The sequence below is a fragment of the Diabrotica undecimpunctata genome, chromosome 8 (genome assembly GCF_040954645.1).
Source record: "Diabrotica undecimpunctata isolate CICGRU chromosome 8, icDiaUnde3, whole genome shotgun sequence".
Lineage (NCBI taxonomy): Eukaryota > Metazoa > Arthropoda > Insecta > Coleoptera > Chrysomelidae > Diabrotica > Diabrotica undecimpunctata.
Window position 1 is genome coordinate 131,499,813 of NC_092810.1, and position 17,933 is coordinate 131,517,745.

The following is a 17,933-nucleotide window of genomic DNA, read 5'->3' on the forward strand; positions in this document are numbered from 1 at the left end:
CTCTTTTTCATGTAGATTTATATTTTCTTCGTCGATCCTTCTTTCTTTTTCTTGATGGAGTACATCTTCTGATTTCGCATTCATTTTTGTTTAGGTTATTGAATTTTCCTCCACAGTCTATCTCCACTATCTGCATCAGTCAATTCAGTGGGGTCAGGAGGTGATAGGAAAACATCTGCACTGGAAGCCGACTACATAAGTTTCGATTTTTCCAGCATGGACATAATTTTATGTGCCCTTGATTCGTAAAAAATTTTTTTAGGACGACTGTTATTACTAGTGCGACCGAAACTGGTCGAACCAAGTTGATTTGACTGACATCTTATTTCCACCTTCTAGAACAAAAATTATTATATGTATTAATAATATGCCTTGTGCCCAGTGTTGCGACAACGCAACACTGATAATTGGGTAGTTGTACCAACTAGCACAGATAAAATAATAGCCCTTACTTGATAGATCTATCTTTTTCAATGATTTAACAATACGTTCATAGCAAAAACCAAATTGTTTTCTAGTTAATTTGTACACAAACTACTTCTTCTGCTTATTCTAATGGTGCTACAACTCTTTGTGAGTCTTGGCCTGCTTAACAATGTTCTTCCATTCTGCCCTATCGGATACTTTCCTTCGCCACTGCCTGATGTTCATGGTTTTAAGATTCCTCTTTACGTCGTCTATCCGTCTTTTACGGGGTCTTCCTCTTGTTCTGTTTCCTTGGGCCTTCCATCTCTGGACTACTTTTACAGCTCCATAATCTGGCATTCTTTCTAGGTGACCAAGCCAGTTTAGTCTTTGTGACTTTAACAAATCTAATAATATCTGCGCTCTGCATTAGTTCATTCAGCTCGTGGTTCATTTTAATTCTCCACGAACCATCGCTGCATTGGGTTGGTCCAAATATCTTTTTTAGTATTTTGCGCTCAAATATTCTCAGTTGATTTTCATCAGTGGTTGAGAGGGTCCACGTTTCACATCCATATGTGACCACTGGTCTAATTACTGTTTTGTAGATTCTAAGCTTAGACTCACGATTCAGTAACTTACTTTTCATTAAGTCTTTGTATGCACAAAAGCACTTATTACCGCTAAGAATCCGTGCTTGCATTTCTTGACTGATGTTGTTGTTGTCACAAACGACTTACTACTAACTAAAACACGTGTTCATAGAAGTCAAAATTAACCTACAACTTTCAATATGCCATCTGTTAATATAAACCAAGAAAGAAAGTTCTGCGACCAATTTCCATTAAAACATACATAGGAAACTGTTGTGAAATAAATCTGAGCTTTGACTGGCCGAATAAGTCCTTTTAAAAGATGACGTCATAAAGGGCTATGTCAACTGTTGCGAAAACGCAACGCTGGGCATTATTGAGTTAAGGATGCATTTTTATGTACCTAATATTATATGCGGTTTCAAAAAACAAAAGTATGAGTAGTACAAACATATTTCCGAACTTCGGGGCTTGTTGGCCTCCATTGTTGTTCAGAAATGTGCTACTTTTACTACTAGATACACAATATACTGTACCCAAAACTAAATAATTGTAGTATTAATTTAACATATTTTATTTTATAATTCACTATAATATTAAACTAATTCATTTTTTTATCGTGAAATTCACTATACACTATTTACATTGACACAAATTAAGCAACGATTAGTCTTTTAATAAAATGGCACACATATTTCTAGTTTATAAATATGTACTACATTCTCCTTCGTTCTCAACACACCATTTTGGCATAACAGCTTCAGAGGATATTCCTCTTTTGATTAAACGCTCCCTCTGGGAGAAAAATCTATATTGGGCAGAAGTGGCATCAGTGCTAGGGTAAGTCCATAATCTCTCAGCTGCGGCAGCTGCTCGAGGCCATATTTTGCTGTCTATATTGTTGTCGTCTACCAACTCTCCCCACATACAGACCTAAAAAAGAGAATATCAATAGATTTTTAGTGGGCAAAAGTATAGCACATCAACCATGATTATTAGTGGTGGTTAGAAAATATATAAATGCGGTTTGAATTATACAATTTTCTTGATAAGATTATTTATAAACAAAAATATATTTAACAATATATTCATTTATATTATTTAAATAGGCCGATTAACTGTTATAAACCTAACAATTTTTCACTAATTGCACAGTCTAACGCGCACTTCAGTCTATGTCGTAGACTCTACGAGATAAATTTATTTTTTGTGCCTCAATTTAGATCAGAGGACACTCCTATCTTCCTAGCCAATTGGTCAGCAATACGGTTGCCTTTATTCCTATTGTGTCCTTTAACCCACCTCAGGATGATGGTATTACCATCCGAAGCTTAAATTAGTGACTCGTGACACTCCATTACTAACCCTGATGGGACACGTGGTCTATTCAAGGTTAGTAGCGCTTGTCTGCTATATATGCAGATCGTTATAGTTTTCCCTACTATACCTTTTTGGGTTATCTCTTTTGCGGTTATGGAGATACCAGCCAGTTCTGTCTAAACTACGCTGGCATTTTTGCCCATATCTCACTTTATTTTTAGGTTCAGTGATCTGGAGTATATCCCGAATCCTGAGCCTTCTTTCATTTTGGAGCCATCGGTGTATATGCAATAGGCATGTGCCACGTTTGTCTCCCTATACTGTCTTACTGTTACTTACCTACTGTTTGTCAAAGACAAACTTTGGTTCAATTGAGTCGCAGCCTGCCTGTAGCAGAGATAGCGCATCCATCTCTCCCCGCCAGAAACGAGTACTCAATTGTCCCATTCCTACATCAAGGTTTGCACCAGCTGAGCGCAATCGCATCATTGCCACTAGCGCCACCTCTTTGACATATATATCTAGAGGCGTGATGCCAATGATTAACTCCATTGCAGCAGTTAGTGTTGTTTTCATGGCACCTGTTATATTTATGCAAGCCATCCGCTGAATATGGTTTAGTTTGTTAATTGCTGTTGCCTGTAGCACTTTTGGTACCCAAGCAATAGCTCCGTAAGTGTTAGCATTGGCCCAATGACAGCAGTGTAGAACCAGGCGATCACACTGTGCAAAAGGCCCCAGGTGCGTCCGACTGTTCGTCGACACTGCTCATAGGCAATATATGCTCTTTTAGCTCTACCATCTACGTGTGAGTTTCATGTTAACTTCCTGTCAAGGGTAATACCAAGGTACTTCACCTCGTCAGAAAAATTTAGAGAGTAATTTAGAATCCTTGGAGGTATTAAGCCCGTGATTCTTCTTTTCCTAGTAAATAGGATCATCTCTGTTTTCTTAGGATTTATAGATAGTAAGTGTTCTTTGCACCATGTTTCTATTAGTCGGAGAGCAACTTGTAATCTCTCACATAGTGTGTTCTAAAACTTAGGGCTTTGCAGGATAGCAATATCGTCTGCTTGGCCTATTGTGTAGAAACCATTGCTGCTGAGTTGGCAAACCAGGGTATCTAGAACTATGTTACAGAGGAGTGGTGATAGCACACCTCCCTATGGACACCCATAGAGCATACTGAATATCCATTCTCTATGGCCAGGGGAACATTCCTGACGTTGAGCTGTTGGGTGATGGTTGGGAATGTGGTTTATTCAAACGCTCCCTCAATGTCTATGAATATACCCTGGGGTGGATTCTTTATTATCCAGCGATCTTTCAATTCTTCCCACTACATGATGCAGTGCAGAATCGGTAGATCTTTCCGAAGTATATGCATGATGATTTGGGTGAAGTGGGTTATGAATCAGAACTTCATCCCTTATGAACCCCTCGCATAGCCTTTCCATCGTTTTCAACAGAACGGATGTTAGAGTAATTGGTCGGAAAGCCCTGGTAGGGTGTAGTCCATCCTACCTGGTTTTGGTATGAAGACCACACCTCTCTCCACTTCCTAGGAATATATCTAAGAGGCTCTGAATATTTCCACGAGGTCTGGCAGAAGGATATCCAGTTCCCACCGTAGTAGGGCTGGATATATGCCGTCAGGCCCTGGTGATTTGAAAGAAGTGAAGCACAATATGGCCCATTTTACCTCTTCCTCATTAATTTCCATCATTGTTTTGGCGAGATGCCAGTCGTTTATTGAGGGTATGATTGCTTTTTCCATCCAGTTTTGTGCTGTTCAGACACTAGAACCGGGAAAGTGTGTTTTCATCAGGATCTCAGCACTCTTGCAAAGTTTGGAAGTTTTGTTTCCATCTTCCTTCGTTAATATGCTGACATGCCCATGTGGGTCCTTTGAGAGCGCTTTTTGTAGCCTGGAAGCCTGCGGAAAATCTTCGATTTCCTCAGAGAAGGTTCTCCAAGCAGCTCTTTGTCTTTGTCTGCAGACTTTTTTAAACTCTGGGATTTGATTGATAAGAATCCCAATTCTCTTTGAGTTTGGTGCGTTTTGCTCTATTAAAAGCTGTTCTTGCTATCTTCCTAAGGTATTCCAATTCAGTGCACCACTCAATTTGGATCAGAGGACAGTCCTATCTTATTTTGGACAGTTAAGATAGCGCAGATACTAATGCTGGGAAGATTATACTTCGTCATTATTTTTTAACCTTAATTATCTAATGCTGATTATTTTTTAAAATTAAAACCCATCAGATGCTTATTACATCTAACAAATAATCCAAACGTAATATGCGACACTAAACCGCATTATATTCTGCTTCCATACTAAATACATAGTTGGAAAAAAAACTCAAATGGTTTTGTCCTTGATTCTTCTTGTAATTTAAGAGGATTTTTTTATCATTCTAACACATAATACTGCTTTTAATAGTCATAGAATATTGTCAACTTTAAACTATTTTCTTGTGCACACACACATATTGAGCAAGCCCGACCTTTTAGATGCTTCACCACTTCCTTACACTCTACCTAAGAATCTCTTTTTTTAATCTCTGACGAACTATGAGCATTGCACCAAAATTTTCGTCTTTTGTTTTCATGCAAGGTGGCCCATGAGACCAATATTTATTTAAAAAATGCCTCTAAATGAGCCCATGATTTTATTTCTATATCTTTCTTAAAAATATAGTGTATTTAATAATCTCTTCCAATGTGGAAGTCAAAATAAATAATTTAATTTACAATTGTTGTGGTTTACTCCAAAAATATATTTAAAAAATTTGAGAGGCACAAAAACACACAAGTTTTATAATAATAAAGATAATTGTTTTACTCACCTCCCCACCTAAAATACCTTTGACATATTTATCATACATTCGATTATTGTAAACGGATTTCCATTTATGATACTCCGTCGTGCCCCAAAAACCGTGGTCAAGGTACCACTTGTCCTTAGTTGATATAATAATTTGATATCCAAGATTTGCAAGTTCCGTTATCAGATTATTTTGACTTTCTGGTATCCAAGTTTGAATAATGTACCTAAAATGCGTTATAATTTATTTTATTTTATTTCTACTTTTATCTTAAAAAACTATACTGATTAAAGCACAAAAATGGGGAATGTAAAATAATTATTATAAAGCATAATTCAATTTTTATGAGTTTAAAATAACACTCTAATGGACTGCCTAAGCTCTAACATCACAATGGGCGCAATGGGCGGAGATTTAAAAACGTTTTCCAAGTATTTCTAATTTGTGTGTATTTGTCCCATACGAAGTTGAAAACATTGGTTTTTAATTGTTTGAAGAATAAATAACGACTTTTGGTTATGAACATTCATTGTGTGCCATTGGTATTAAATGTTGTTCGTTAATTTGTAAGGTAAGAATATCGAATGATTAAGATATTTACTATAAATGTTCATATTTTAAGGTTATGTTATGTTTTGTTAAGGGATGATGTCACCGGTGTATGTGTAGTGACGTAATCGGTAATTTTTTTAAACAGAAATCGGTATAATGCGACACTTCATTTAAACGAGAATTTAATTCTCTATTTAACGACATTACATTTTTAACTAAAATATTTTTTTAACGATACAAAAACAATTTTTTTTAATTTAAATTCAACTAAATTACAACTAATGATTTAATTAATAATGTACTTTAAAGTAACCAAATTATGCATAATAATTATTTTAAATTAAATGTTTCTTGACAATATGTGAACCTACGGACACATTTATCAAGAACATAGCGGATGACTTCTGGAGTAATTAGACTCATTTCATGCCTAATTCTATCTTTCAAGTCCTGTAAATTTTGGGGTCTATTGACATAAACTTTTAATTTTATGTAACTCCACAAGAAAAGGTCTAGAAGTGTTAGATCTGGCAACCTTTCTAGCCACTCTATAAAACCTCGTCTTCCGATCCACCTCCTGGGAAAGCAATGATTTAAAAATTGACGTACTTCACGTACGTAATGCAAAGGGGCTCCATCTTGTTGAAACCAGATATTTTCACTAGGTAAATTTGGATTATTCGCATTTGGATACATGTTAGCAAGGACAGTTATAAGTTTGATTTCTCAAAAAAGTTAAATAACGTTCTGTTAGATTTTCTTCAAAAAAAAAGTGCCAATGATTCTGTCATTAATGATCCCTGCCCATATATTTACTTTCTGGGGATATTGCGTGTGTGACTCAGTCATCCAATGTGGGTTTTCTTGATTCCAATATCTGCAATTTTGACGATTTACGGTATCATGTATAAAAAATGTGGCTTCATCGAAAAAAAGGATTTGATTGATAAAATGGGGATTGCGGATACATAAATCCTGCATAATTTCAGAAAATTGAAGCCGGCGATCGGGATCGTCGTCGTTTAATTCCTGATGTAGTTGAATTTTGTAGGGATGGTATTTTTTTTAATTACTAAAACCGATCGTTGTCAAACTACAGCATATTCACCCATTTGTGTTGAACTACTGTGAGGATTGTTATGTACATTTAATAAAATATCAAATTTGACATTGTGTTCAATTTTAGGACACCCAGCGTTTGGAATATGTTTAACGTGCCCAGTTTCTCCAAATTTTCGGACTATTTTACTTACTGTTGATTGGCTGATGAGTTTGTCTCGATATTTTGCGTTGAATAAATTGCATTTCTCGTTCTGTGTTCTTTTTTTATCTCCGCGTTTCATTTAGGTGAGCCATAATTTAATATTCAAAAGTAAAAATTACAATTGACAACTGATGACAACTCACAAAATCAAAACATTTACGTCAATAAATATTACAGTAACTATGCCACTATCACTTGCTTGAATTAACATTTGAAACAAAGTTTCAGTGTTTATGAGATAATTTTTTGTGTCCATTATTATTTTTATTTATTCTTGGAATAAATTTATTATTTATCTTTTATTTATTCTTGGAAAAATGGTAGGTATACATATCGGGCGGACGTAATTTCGGCCGGAAAAAGAGGAGGTACTAAAAGCCGGTAGGTAAATTCGGCCGGAGGTTTTAAGTTGCTTCCTTATCTCATAGGTATTTTCGGCCGCAAATCAAATAAAATAACAGAATGCTTTATATTAAAATATTTCTTTATTTCAATAAAATTATTACATCAACTTATTTCTATAAATTAAGTAAACTATAAATTTTTAAAAAACGTTTTGATGTGATACAGATTTAACGAAATTAATTCTAGAAATATTGTCAGATCGAAGCATATTTACCATGTTTTCGATAAATTTTAGTTTGTTTTTTACTTGTTTGTCTTTAATTTTTGCTGGAATATTTAAATTTTTTATTTTTAAATATGCATCGATCTGACAATCTTTTAATTTTTCTATAAAAATAAATATAGAAGGGTGACTTGAATAAAAACTAGAATTAAAGTGCGAATGGAATGATTCGCAGGCATTTGTGGTTCTTTTAATTGATGGGTTTTCATATGCCCATATATTTGGTGGAAAATGAGATTCTGGCGCTATGTAGTTTTCTAATAAATAGTCTGCGTATTTATCTATAAGTTTATGGTCCGGTTTGTATGACATGAGATCAAATATGAAACAATCTTCAACTTCAGAGGGGTCTAAATAAGTTAGCCCAAAAGTATGAGTAAGCCATTTGCTTTCCTCGCAGTTTTTATCTTTATACATTTGGGTTAACCCTAATGATTGTATTTTCCTATACCACGCCTGGTGCAAGTGGAATCTACAACCATTTAGTTTGGTTTTGGGAAAGACAACTTTTAATGCGTTATGAATTGCGATTTCAAAATCCACAAATACCTCCTTCGGTTCAAAAACAATATTATAAAGTTCAAAAATTTTAGATTTTACCAACAGAAAAAGTCTCATATATGTGTCACTGGTCTTATTGGGCAACAGACAATACAAAAGAGGAACATAATGCCCATTTTCCAGTCCATGGATGGTAAATAGCTAGCTATAATAATTTTATACCTGTTATTTGTGAATTTTATACATTTAAAGGAATAATCTTAAGTAGGTACAACATAGTTATTAGAATAAAGAGATAAGTAAATTAAAGGTATTTCCGACAGGTACACAGGATTAGGTATTTCCAAATAAATACACAATTAATATTTTACAGAAACTATGAAGCGTAATTACCAATATTTTAATCTCATCGTAAACATCAACCCCTCGGCCGAAATTACCCCTGTCATAAATGGTACCCCTTGATTTATGCAGGTAGGCCAAGGGATTACCGGCCGAAATTACGCCCGCCGTACATATCTAGGTATTACAATTTTATCAAGTGGAAAACTATTATTCATAATTTTAAATTATTATTCTTGAAAAACGGACCTGTATTCACAAGAAATCAGAAGACAATATAGGACACATACTAAGTGATATTTCATCTGAGGAGAGAGTACCTAATACTAACTAAACTGTGTTTTATATCAACAAAAATGCAGTTTATATCAACAATCATTCCCATATAATAGTAAATAAAATTGAAGATCTCACAAGAACATGATTTCAGAGAAATACATTACCTCTCCTTTGGCAAATACTTTTGGATAACTTTCGAATCAGTTAAGCTACTGGTCCAAACAACTATGAAAGTTTTATTATGTCCAATTGCCTTATCAAATGCCGCCAAATTTTTTTGTTGGAATTCAGACCAAAGGTCTAGGTAAGTTTCTTCCGTTAACGGTTTACCTTTTAAATATTTTAGAATTTCTGGGGTGGAATTCCAACATGGAATGTAAACCTAGAATAAATAAAATTTACTAGATGTAGTCTTTTTGAAAAACGTTTGTAGACACTTTCCCTATTCGCGATTGAAAACAAAGTATCTGACCTCTGGCGGAATAATTTTAAACTACTAAAAGTGGTATAAACAAACCAGACAGCTGTTGATTTGAATAGAATTATTTAATTTTTTTAGTTAATTTCAGCATTATGACTATGTCACAGTATATTGCCAAAGAATATTCTTTATAAAGCAATATTCTGTGACTACGTTAAAGTATTTTAAATCAAATCGATATTGTTCTGTTCCTCAAAGATCAACGCAAAGTTAATTATATTATGTTTTTTAAATATTATTTGTTCGAAATAGGCCACAATATATTTGTTTTTACCGACGTTTTGATCTCTATATAAACAGACCGTTTTCAAATATATAGATAAATGATAGTTATATTTATTTTATTTATTTATTATTATATATCTCTGGAATAGAGATCAAAACGTCAGTAAATTAAACAAGTAAATATATATATATATATATATATATATATATATATATATATATATATATATATATATATATATATATATATATTGTGGCCTATTTCCAACATTCTCCCTAAAATTTAGAATGCCACAAGCAAAAAGCTATAGAAAAATAAATATAACTATCATTTGTATATTTGAAAACGGTCTCTGGTATAGAGATAGAAACGTCAGTAAATTAAACATATGAATAAATATTTTGTAACTTATTTTCTACATTCCCCTAAAAATACAGAATGACACCAGCAAAGTGCTACCCGGTTGTCGCAGAAGTTACGCTAAAACTTCTATTGACGTTATCCGACCTTACAGGGTTAAACACATTTTTTTTAATTAAATTTTAAGACAATTTCACCAAACCATCACAGAGGTAGGTCTTTTGGTGCGCTATTTTTTTTTTAAATAAGTGTTTACCAAGAGTATTGCTTGAATCGGAAATTTCTTAATAGTTCTTAAAGAACTTTGACATCATAATATTTTGCAGTTTCATCCACAGCATATTTAAGATATTTAATTTTCCTTAACTACGCAATGTTAAGTAGCTGAATTTTGATCATTGATTGATCACAACGTTGATTCTTCGTATGCAATCCCCTTTTCTGTAAACCATTCTTGAATTCTACCTTTCCGCCATACCGTCGTCGGTATTTGTTCTGGTCTGCGACTATGATATGGCGCACTGTCCATAACAACCACAGACCCAGGCTTTAATTTTGTTAAGATTCTCTTAAACCACCGCTTGAAAACTTCGGTCATTTCTTCATGATAATCTTCCGTTTTTCTTAACAACTAAAATTGAAGCAAACAATTATCAAGGAACCCTGTATCACTTCCCAAATGGGTGATGATTAAATGCCGTCCTTTTCCTAACGGAGCTTTTAATTCTGTAGATCAGCCTTCTGTAAATGCTTCGCATTTACTTCTGAAATTTAAATCTTGCCAAACTGTTTCAATTGTATGACCTTTGTTAATCCAGGTTTCATCCAAATAATATATTTTCAATTCAGTGCTGCAAATTTTACGTATGTTAAATATTTACTTCTCTATACAATAATTTCATTTTTTTCTAATAACATACTTTTTCTGTTGCGTTTTACATATCTAAAGTTCATTTCGAACGTAGTGCTGATTGATACACTACGAGATATCTTGGGCAAGATCGTTCTAGTTTATGTTTTAATTTAATGTCTTAATGGGTCCCTGGACGAGAAGCGAGTAACCATGTTTGCTCCTTTACTCATAACCAAATATCATCATCATCATAAGTGGCTCGACAATCCGTTGTGGATCTTGGCCTGCTCACAAAGAAGTGGCCACTCCTGTCGATTCCTGGCAATTTCCCTCCATCTTCTAACCCCTACAATCTGTAGGTCTTCTCATAACCAAATATGCATTATGATAATTATTTTCTTGTCTTTTCTTTGGGAAGAACTTAAAAAAGTTGTGACTGGCTGAATGGCAAATGCCTATGCCAAAAAAAGTCATCGTTTTCGAGCTCTTGAGAAATTTTTTTCAGTGTTGGAATTTCACTCCGAAAACAAAATGAATGAATTTTTCGACGTATAAAATTTCTTGTGTCGCCATCCAAAACAATATTTTTTCTACCTGTAGTTTTACCTTTTTTTGTCCTTTATTTTTGTTCTATTTTCCAATGTACATACGTTTGTTAAATTTCTACAAATAAATGTCGACCGTTTGACTAACATTTGATGCCATTTTTCTGCTTAAAATACCTTGATAACTTCTCTTCTTGGGACAACTCTGTTAAAACACTCGTTTTATCGCCACATACTTCAAGAACACAAAATATAATCACACAATGCCTCACATGCACTCCCGCCAGAACCGCTTATGTAAATAAACGTTTCTTGCTTCCGCACATGCGGTAATGTTACCGTTGCTTTTCTTTACAAAGTACAAAGTTGCCAATTGTTTGCAAAGGATTGGGAATGAAATGTAAAATATCGATTTTTAGTTTATAAACTTAAATATGCAACGAAACGCAACTTGTAAATAAAATTTATTTCATTACACTTGTGTACTCAATTTTTACTATTGAAAAAAATCATTTTTTTTGTATTTTTATGACGGTTATAATCGCTGTGTCGAAGAATTCAGGATTATATGACAATAACTGCTACTTATGAACAAGAATCGGCTACACTGTAAGGCAGCTCGTGGTAAAGTCTGCTATAGAGAAGCACAAATAAATGTACTAATTCTATGATTTCTTCTGTGAAGAAAACTCAAATCGAACGGGCAGTTGTCGAGGGTCGCTGTGTACATTTAAATTTGAGGATATTCGGCGGTTAAACGATGAAATCACTCTTCCAAACAATGAAATTTTACCAGTTTTAAAATTCAGGTACCTATTTAATAAAAACATACGTTTTTACCACTATGTTACGATAGCCGTGCTCTGCCTATGATGAAATAGACTCGAATCGAAGCGACGCACATGTCCTGATGGCACGAATCCTGTCTATTCCATTTATATTAACATATTTTAAGTTTATCTGTATGTTTTTTACGTATGTTATATCAAATATAATACAATAATTTTAAATAAATATATTTTACCTACCTCGTCACCTCCCATATGGAACATATGTCTATCTGGGGTGACATCTACAATATCTTTATATAATTCAGTCAAAACATCATAGAGTTTTGGATTAGAAGGATTCAACTGTCCACATGGAGGTTGAATACAAAAAGATCTCCATGGCTGCTTATTCACGCATATTGCTAAATATCCCAAACCGGCACTGTAACCCCATTGCCACCCCATGCCTGCATGAGATGGACCGTCTATTTCGACAAGAACTCGTATTCCTCTAGTTTCTGCGAAATCAATAATATCTTTAACATTTTCTGGTGTGTAAACTTTCTTGGTGCTATATGCTCCAAATCTATAAGAAAACAAGTGATGAGATTTACAATTATTTTATCATCCATCTATCACAATAAAATTATTCATAATATTTATGTTTTGAACACTAATGTAATTAATAAGCGATTATTGATTTTTGTTCCATTAATGAAAACATGTGTTGGTCTTTTGTAATTATTGTCCAATATACGCCAAGCTAACACGGTCCTGTTTTGTTTCAATTGTTCAGAATGGCCCAAAAAATTTAAACAAAAATTGTCCAGACCGAAAATTAATTTTTACAATTTGTTTAAAAAAAAATTGTTTAAAATAATTTGAACAACTTTGCGCTTGGGCGACCTCTTGAACCTTATTTTGGAGTATCTCATGAAAGTGATCATGCAAAAAAATCCCATGGGGACATTTTTCCGAACGAACCCGAGCTTTTCGCCTTTTTTTAACGGATGAGTTTATTTCTGGAAACTAAAAATACATTTTAAATAAATGATTAGCTGATAAAAACATAAAAATAAAAAATATGGTCAAAAACAGGCCCGGACTGGCTAAAAAGGCGCTAACCTTAATTCTACACTGAAGGCGGAAGGATCCCTCTTGTAAGCTTTTTAAATCAAACTTTCAAATTTTTTTAAATCCTACTGCAGCATTTGACGTTCTTTGGTCGAGGAGCACTATGTAGGAGTTGGAGGGTGAGGGAAAGGGATGTGGTATTAACCATTACATTTTCTATTCAATTTATTTCATTTTTTTTTTCAAGCGAAAACATAAGAAACTTAATTACAAATAACAAAAAACAAATAAAATGAACACACAGATCCTATTTCTAAAATTTTAAAAAACGTAATGTCTTCATTTTAATGTGAAGAATGAGGTTGCCTTGATTTGCAAATTTTAGTAAAATCCGATTGAATTTGAGATAACTGCATTGGCGTGAAAGAGAGTTATTGTCTTTTCCTGAAATGAGAGACCAACTTCATTGGCCTTGTTAAAAATATTTGTTAAATATGCCAATTAATTAACCAATGCTTGTTACACAATCGATCACCCAAGACAAAATTGCTGTCAATTAGGAAGGTTCTAATTTCAGCTCTCATTTCAAAGAACCTTACTAAACATTTGTTGCGAGAAAGCCACCTTACTTCCGTATGAAGAAGTAAAGACAAATGTATATTGCCCATTTCATCGCACATCACTTTAAACAGCCTTGTGTTCAGTGCTCGTGATTTGATAAAATTAATTATCTTCACGGTTTCGTCCAAGACTACTTTTAAGTAATTTTTTTTACAGCGAGGCTATGGCGGTGGAGGATACAGTGATTGCTGATGGCATTCCTTGGCTTTTTCCTTTATTCTTGAAATGACGGCCGACGTTCTTCCAGTCATCGCCTTCGAGCTGTTTGTGTACCCATTGACGTAGTTATCCCCTATGAAAAAGCTTTCTATTAAATTAAAAATTTCAAATGCTGGAACCGCACAAATGCTATTAAAATTGCCAATCCAGCTACATCTGTTGAGTCATCTATGTGTAGTGAAAACTAGGTAGATTTTATTCGAAAAAGTAAGGTAGCTTTCACATCCTCTGCCAAGTCACGATGCGGCGCGAGATTGTATTATTTGACAAAGGTACCGTGCTCACTAGTTTCTTGGCTTTATCGTCCAACATACATTCAATTATGTCCTTGACGCACGGCTTTATGAGCTTCCGCTCACCTGCTTGAGCAACACGTTAACTGACTAAGTTGGATGCCATCAAAGCATTTTCGTTAACTGTTTTGAATGGTAGGTTATAGTTTTTTGGGCATGTATCAGTTCGCCGTGCTTCCTTCTCAAGAAATCATTACATTCTGGATGCACCTTTTACAGATGATGACGCATTTTAGCTGGAAACATTGAACAGTTTGGCAACACTTTGCCGCAAATTACGCACTGTGATTTGTCGTCACAGGTCTCAGCGAATCCAATTTTGAAATCGAAATCATTGTATTTCCTTTTTACCGATTTTTTTCCTGTGGAACTGATGTTCACAGAAGAAGAAGGCAGTTCGTTGAACACTTCTAGCGCATTTGGCGTCACTAACTCTTCCACAGACTCTTCAGCCTGTCGAAAATTGTATCATCCAAATCTGGTTCGTAATATTCACAATATTCATATTTAAACACTTTCAGTGCCCACGCCGTAACATATACCACATTAGCATGTTCTACAGCAGGGCCCGTACCGTATATGTAACGGCGTAGGTATGCATAAATATACTCAGAAAAATCTGGGTTCTAGTAGGCTTCTTACTGGTTTAATGGCGCTTTGGTAATTGTTTACAATTTGTAAAAGTGCACGAGGTTCGGAGTTTTGGTAAAATACAAAAATTGAGTACAAAAGCCGCACTCTTCGCCTTTAAAACTCATTTTGGTTTTTATCAATAGCACACTCTGATCAAAGAAATAGAATTTTTACCGTCGAGTTGACTTTATTTTATTTTATACAAATTTTATTTAAAATTGATTTCGCGCCCGTAGCTGACATTCAAAATCGCCGGTCACTTCAAGCATTGTTTCTGGGAGGATGGTTCATTCTCCACAAAAAGTGTTAAAAAACTTATTTTTTAAATTATCTCAGCTATATTTTTTATTTGAAACAAACCCAATGCTGGTAGAGCACTCAACCCTGGGGTAAAAGTGCACATGGACACTATAAATTTTTTTCTTTGACATGTTTTCTATTTACATTTCAAATTTCATGTCAATCGAAGCGGTTCTTTAAAGTGTGGAGCAAAAACCGTAAAAGAATGGACTAATAGGTACAGGTAAAAGTCTTAAATTCCCAAATTTGATTTATAAGTCTCGATTGAAGTCAGGTATTGAAAATCGGAATTTTAAGTCAGTATAATATTGTACCCCAGCTTAGTTGGTCGCTCGCATATTAGTTAGTTTTTAGTTTCGAATTCGATATAATTCGACGGATTTTTGGTTTAAGAGTTTTTAGACTATCACGTAATCAGTATCAAATTGTATTCCAGCTGAGCTGGTCGCTTCTTGTTTTTAGAGTTTTATCTCGCGCATTGTAGTTATCGTTACAGTGTAATCTGTATCAGTGCTTGTGTTTGAAGTGTGTCGTGGACCAGTGTATAGACAGTGATCGAGGCTATTTCAATAAAGAACTTGCGCTAAAACTTTGGCTAGATATTAACTTAGTTGTAGTAACATTCAATTATTAAACTAAGTATTGTTTGAACTGCTTGTGTTCGTATTTCTCACGCCAGTGGGTGGTCCTTCGGATTGGAAGTAATTAAAAGACTTAGTACGCTCTAAATGGTAGCAATATCGCCATCCTAATTTGTTGAACAAATTTCCGTTTAATTCTACCACAAGAAAAGACAGTTAAGATATGATTTCAAGTATAGTGCCTCTGTATGTTCTCTTATATGTATTTTATCGTACCAGCATTCATCAGAGAGACTGGCACAGAAGGTCTAAAAGTGTAATTAAATCTTTTCCGTCAAGAGAAGCAGTAATAAAATAACTGAAATAAAGACGCCACAGCGACATCTGAGAATAAAACCAGAAAGTAAAAATCCGAAGCTTTCGTGGTTTACGAAACCAAACATCAGATGTTTGCTTTAATATGTGCTTTCCATAAATTACAAGGCAAAACTGACGATGAAAAGATGAGACGAATGACGTGATGATGAAAAGACGAGATGAAAAGAAAGACATTGGGAATCTAAAAATTGTTTTTTACAATATATTTACTCATCTACGCAAGAATCATTGGTAATCTGATTTCTTGTACTCATAAAGAGTAAATAGAACTATAAGAAAAGACAGTTAAGATCTGATTTCACGTATTTTGCCTCTGTATATTCATTACATATAAAATTCATAGATATATTTAATTAATCTTACAACCTTAACAAATATGCTTTAAAAACCTTGGTAAGTAAACTTTTTAAACGACTTCTATATGTTTACAGACGTATATGATTTAAAATTTGGCCTGTGTGTTAAAACATTTAAATTAATCAAAATTAAATAAAGCAAATGAGCAAATAATTGGAATTATGTTAAATGGCTTACCTCGTCATATTGGGCAACCTAGGCGAAACTAATGGAAAGCTCTGTGTATCAGTTACATGCCAGTGTAAGACATTGAGTTTAGAAGCAGCCATGCCTTCCAGCTGTTTTTTGATACTATTAATGCTTAAATAATTTCTGGCAGTATCGATTAAGAGGCCTCTGTGATGAAATTTGGGTTTGTCAGTTAGTACAAGATTGTTTACGGTAACTAAACATTTCGTGCCGTCCTCATTTATAGGTATCAGCAATTGCAGTAATGTTTCTATACCATGCCTTACTCCAAACACCGTCGGTGCCGTAATATTGGCGTAGAGGTCGTTACCTTAAAATACACTTAAATGTAGTATGTATGCGTCCAAATAAATATAAATAAAAACAAGTTTTAGTAACAAAAAAAAATTGGAAAAGTTTACAGATGTAGGGTGTAAAAAAATAATTTTAAACATTGTTAAAAAATATTTAAAGTAATACTTCAAAAAGTTTAGAGAAAAATAAGAAAGAATCATTACGACGAGTGCCAAAAGTTGTCGGTGTTTAATTGTCTAATATAAAATTGAAGATTGGTATTCATGCATCTTTTAATTAAGGACAATAGAGTTGTTATTTACATACTTAATTAAATCTTACCTTTGTAATCCATTTTTATGGTATACGATTCATCAGTGTGTAAGTCTAAACTTAAATCATCATTTATAGGGGTTAAATATACTTTGAGATCATATAAATTGTCTTCACAGGAAAACGGTTCTTCTTTTTTTAGCTGTTCTTCGAAATAGTGTGTGAATTTATTTAGATGGCCCATCGTATTTACTGGTCCATTGAAATAAAAAACTATGTTTCTAAAAAAAGTACGAATTAACAAATATAATAAACCGTGTTAATAATTAATTACATGCGGGTCAGATAGCTGAAATAGTGGAATGTATGTCTAACACGAAGAAAGCTTAGATTCGATCCCTATCTACGGCGAAAGCATCTCTAGGTCAGATCTCTGGTCGATTCTAAAGGATCGCCTCTTGGCTTCTTCAGAACCAAGGCAGCTTAAATAAGACTATTATCTTGGGTGAAGCCAGGGGTATAATATGCGGGTGAAGCGTGACACATGCCTTGTTACTGTCGAAAAAACTTCGAATATAATACAACATAAAATGCAAATGAGCTGTACCATAAGTATTTTTGGTAATAATTTTTAAACATACCATTGTAATTGGACGGCAAATTAGAAAATTTCTTTCTGAACCGGACGTATTAGAAGTTTCGCAAACCAAGCTGTCCAAACTTCAATCAATTCAACAATTATATCAACAATTTTAAAAAAGATTCATAGAAGAATACATTTCACAGCTACGCTTC

General features: G+C 34.1%; 1 protein-coding gene across 2 annotated transcripts in view; it reads right to left on the minus strand.

The window, feature by feature from the left end:
• Nucleotides 1-1,556: 1,556 nt before the first annotated feature.
• LOC140448023 (chitooligosaccharidolytic beta-N-acetylglucosaminidase-like) overlaps nt 1,557-17,933 on the minus strand; it is a 68,872-nt gene continuing 52,495 nt past the window's right edge. For both annotated transcript variants that reach the window (XM_072541064.1, XM_072541063.1), the window contains exons 4-9: nt 17,208-17,419; nt 16,581-16,902; nt 12,206-12,533; nt 8,877-9,094; nt 5,168-5,372; nt 1,557-1,931 (exon numbers count right to left, since the gene is read on the minus strand). In XM_072541064.1, coding sequence (XP_072397165.1) covers nt 1,701-1,931; nt 5,168-5,372; nt 8,877-9,094; nt 12,206-12,533; nt 16,581-16,902; nt 17,208-17,419 — 1,516 coding nt within the window. In that variant the 3' untranslated portion in view covers nt 1,557-1,700. The remainder of the gene's footprint in view (nt 1,932-5,167; nt 5,373-8,876; nt 9,095-12,205; nt 12,534-16,580; nt 16,903-17,207; nt 17,420-17,933) is intronic.